General features: G+C 45.6%; 1 protein-coding gene across 1 annotated transcript in view; it reads left to right on the forward strand.

The window, feature by feature from the left end:
- Positions 1-1,994, forward strand: part of TNPO3 (transportin 3) — a gene marked incomplete at its 3' end in the record, with an annotated part of 39,005 nt that extends 37,011 nt beyond the window's left edge. The window contains exon 20 of the mRNA XM_082071892.1: positions 1,954-1,994. Within this exon, the coding sequence (XP_081928018.1) occupies positions 1,954-1,994 (41 nt within the window). The remainder of the gene's footprint in view (positions 1-1,953) is intronic.
- Positions 1,995-3,132: the final 1,138 nt, after the last annotated feature.

Consider the following 3,132-nt stretch of genomic DNA (forward strand, 5'->3'; position numbering starts at 1 on the left):
GGGGGGGGCGGACTCTTCTGGTTTGTGTTGTTTCTCAGGGCATTTCTAGATCAAAGTGACTTTGCACAACTTCTGGTGACGTTGTCATTGGCGCGTGGGGTGGGAGCTGGTGAGGGGCTGTAATTAAAGACTGCCAAAGTGATTAGCCTTGTAATGACAGCTCTGCGCCCTTCTTTCGCTGAGAGGAGAACATGTACTTAAACAGATGCACTTCTTGCTTTAATGATTGTTAACTACTTGGCGAGTGAGGCTTAGTAACGGCTCCTACACCACACTGGGCAGTTTGCAGCTACACAATTGCTGTTTAAAGTTTTATATTAAGCATGTACCAATTTACAAAATGAAAGGTTATTTATGTGGTTTTTTTGGTCCCAGCCGCTCAGTACTGAAAGCACAGCTCGCTCCTTGGATTTCAAGCTGTGTTCTTTGCTCTTTAGCATCATTAAACTGGCGGGTTTTAGAACTGGAAGGTTTGTCGGTGCTGTTGTCGGTGTTTGATTTGCAGGTTTGTCGGAGCTGTTGGTTCATTTGGAAATGAGCACGGTTGCTTTTCCAGCCCTGCAGCGCCCGTGGCCGTAGAAAACTGTGGCTTTTGTCTGCGGCCAAAGCAGAAAAAGCAGAACATAGAGGTGTCCGGTAACGAGGCCGTATCCTTGTGTAACGTCACCACTTCGGTATAACCTTCCTACAACTCCCGGCTGTAGAATTCTCCGGCGAAGTGATTCCACGGCAATAAATGCCTGGTGCTCAGCAGACTGGCACATTCCCCAACCGGCGGAGGTTTTATTCTGCTGCCGCGGTGAACGACTCTCTTGTGGCTCGTCTAAATGACGGCTCTGACCTTGGCTCCCAGCAGATTTCGTCGCCTGCGAGAAAACGCAGCTTTTTCCTTTGTAAACATCTGTAAATTCCTTGCGATGTCCCCACATCCCTTTGCGGGGCGGGGGGATTTTTCGGCAGGTGTGCGTTCCGCTAAAGATTTCTGACGCGCTCGTGTGTTGGTTTTTATTTTCTCAGTTTTGTTCTAACCCCTGGCGATCACTTATGCCAGGTAATAATTGTTTCCCCCGAGGCTGAATTCCCAAGTGCTGCTCCTAATGAGCGCGATTTGAATGCTATTTAGGAAAATCTTATCACGGGAGGCCGTATTCTTTTATTATGTATAATAATCTTGGGCCTGTCTTCTGATGAATGTACGTAGTTTAATTCTAGAAGGTGCCTGCGTGTGGCTGCTTGGGGCTGGGTGCGCAGGTCAATATGTCAACCTTTGGCATGGAGGCTCGGGAATGGAGGAGAAGATAAAGGAAGATTGGGGGAAAAAGTGATAGAAAATTAATGGCTGTGAATGCGTGATTATAAAACACAATGACGTGGAAGGGAGAAGCTGGGGTGCGGTTCGGGGACCTCAAACTTTGGGGCTGTGAACGGCAACCGTGCGTTTTGCTGGGAGGCTGAGGCACCGGATCCCTGTTGCTTTGCTGGGGAAAAAGAAAAGTGCTGAACCACATAATGATCTTTGTGTTTGTGTCTTTCCCGGGGGGACAGAAACCTGGTATTTGAATTTACAAGCAATTAAAAGTCTTTGCTTTGGCCCTGACTTGACGCTTGATAGATGAGCGAGGTGAAGCAATTGCGACTTCAGGAGTCATGTTTGACCTTTTCAGGTTTTCTTTTTAACTCTGTCTAGTGAGTTGTAAAACAATGTGATGATTTACCTCAAACAAGGAAGGTAAAACTAAAAAGAAAGGGGTCAGGTAGCTCAGATTAACAGGCAGATTTCCCCATGTGACCAAGCGACCTGCAGCAGTGATGAAATTTGAAGAATACTAAAGACTGAAAGAATGGAATGAATCGGAATGAATCCAAATGTTCTGTAGAGCTACCGCAGTGGTAGGGTACAAAAAATACCCGCTTCATTTTCTTCTTTGATATTTGTTTTCTTCGCTTTTGCAGATTCAAACCAGAGACCCAAGCACAGAACCCCAGTCGTGTGAAGGAAAACTCCCCCCCAAGCGTGATGGTTGACGTCCCGTTAAATCCCCCTGTAGAGAGATGAGCTGTAGGCAAGTTGTTGAATCTGAACGATGGATGGAAGAGACAGAGCCTGAAAAATAAGGTCCAGGCTCTAAATAAAAATACAGGGTGCTGCTCGATTTAACTGTGGCGTTCTAGGGCTTCATGTGAGCACCAAACTGGCAGGAATTAAGGATGAAATAAGCGTTAAATTTCTTGCATAAACCTCTCCATGCTCTTGTCTGCTGTTAAGGGCATTTGTAGCAAAAATATATCCCACTGGATTGCCACAATTTCAGCCTAGGGAAGCTATGATAAAGTTCATCTCTTCCTTTCTTCTCAAGGGGCTACTGATGTTGGTCAGTTTTATAAATCCAAACATAAGGTGGGGAGTCAAACTGGGTCTTTCTGGGAGCAGCCGCTGGACACAGACCCTGCAAACAGAAAGGGCAAAATTCACAGTTTTAGTTGCAAGAGCTTCAGTTAGAAGCTGCCTTCTCAAAATTAAGGTGAAATATTGCGGTGAGGTGAGGAGGAGAGGAGGTTTAGTGAATTCTGTTTGCGACGTGCGGCCGCGGGGAAGCTCCGTGGTGCCTCCAGACAAAGGCCGGGCTGGAAAGTGAAATTCAGTGTGTTTGCTGGATTCAGCAGAAGAATTTCTGGGCTTTAAGCTTAATCCACCTCTGAAGTGGGAGATGTCTGTAAGTGAGAAAATAACAGTGAGGAACATGGAACAGTCGCTCTTCGGGGAGCTTTGGAGATCCGAGGTCAAAGATTTTAAGGAAAAAAGATGATTTCATTGTAAGAACACTTCTCAAATCACCATTTTTCCGCTTAAGGCCTTGAAGCAGTAAATGCTGTCACTCTTGTACCCACTGGTTTTGTGTGAACACCTTTAGAAAATGTTTGTCTTGTTTCTAGTTATATTTTGGGGAGGCGAATATTACCTAATCGTGTTGGTTTGGCATTTTTTGCGTCACAAATTGTGCAGCTTTTCCTGCAGGCAGAGCCGTGGGTGAACTATTGGCCTCCTAACACAACTTTGAAACTCCAAATATTTTGTAGGTGCAGCTCATCTAATCTGTGCTTATTCTTAAATACAATCCCTGGAGGGAAGAA

Source organism: Streptopelia decaocto (assembly GCF_964273445.1).
Source record: "Streptopelia decaocto genome assembly, chromosome: 1".
NCBI lineage: Eukaryota > Metazoa > Chordata > Aves > Columbiformes > Columbidae > Streptopelia > Streptopelia decaocto.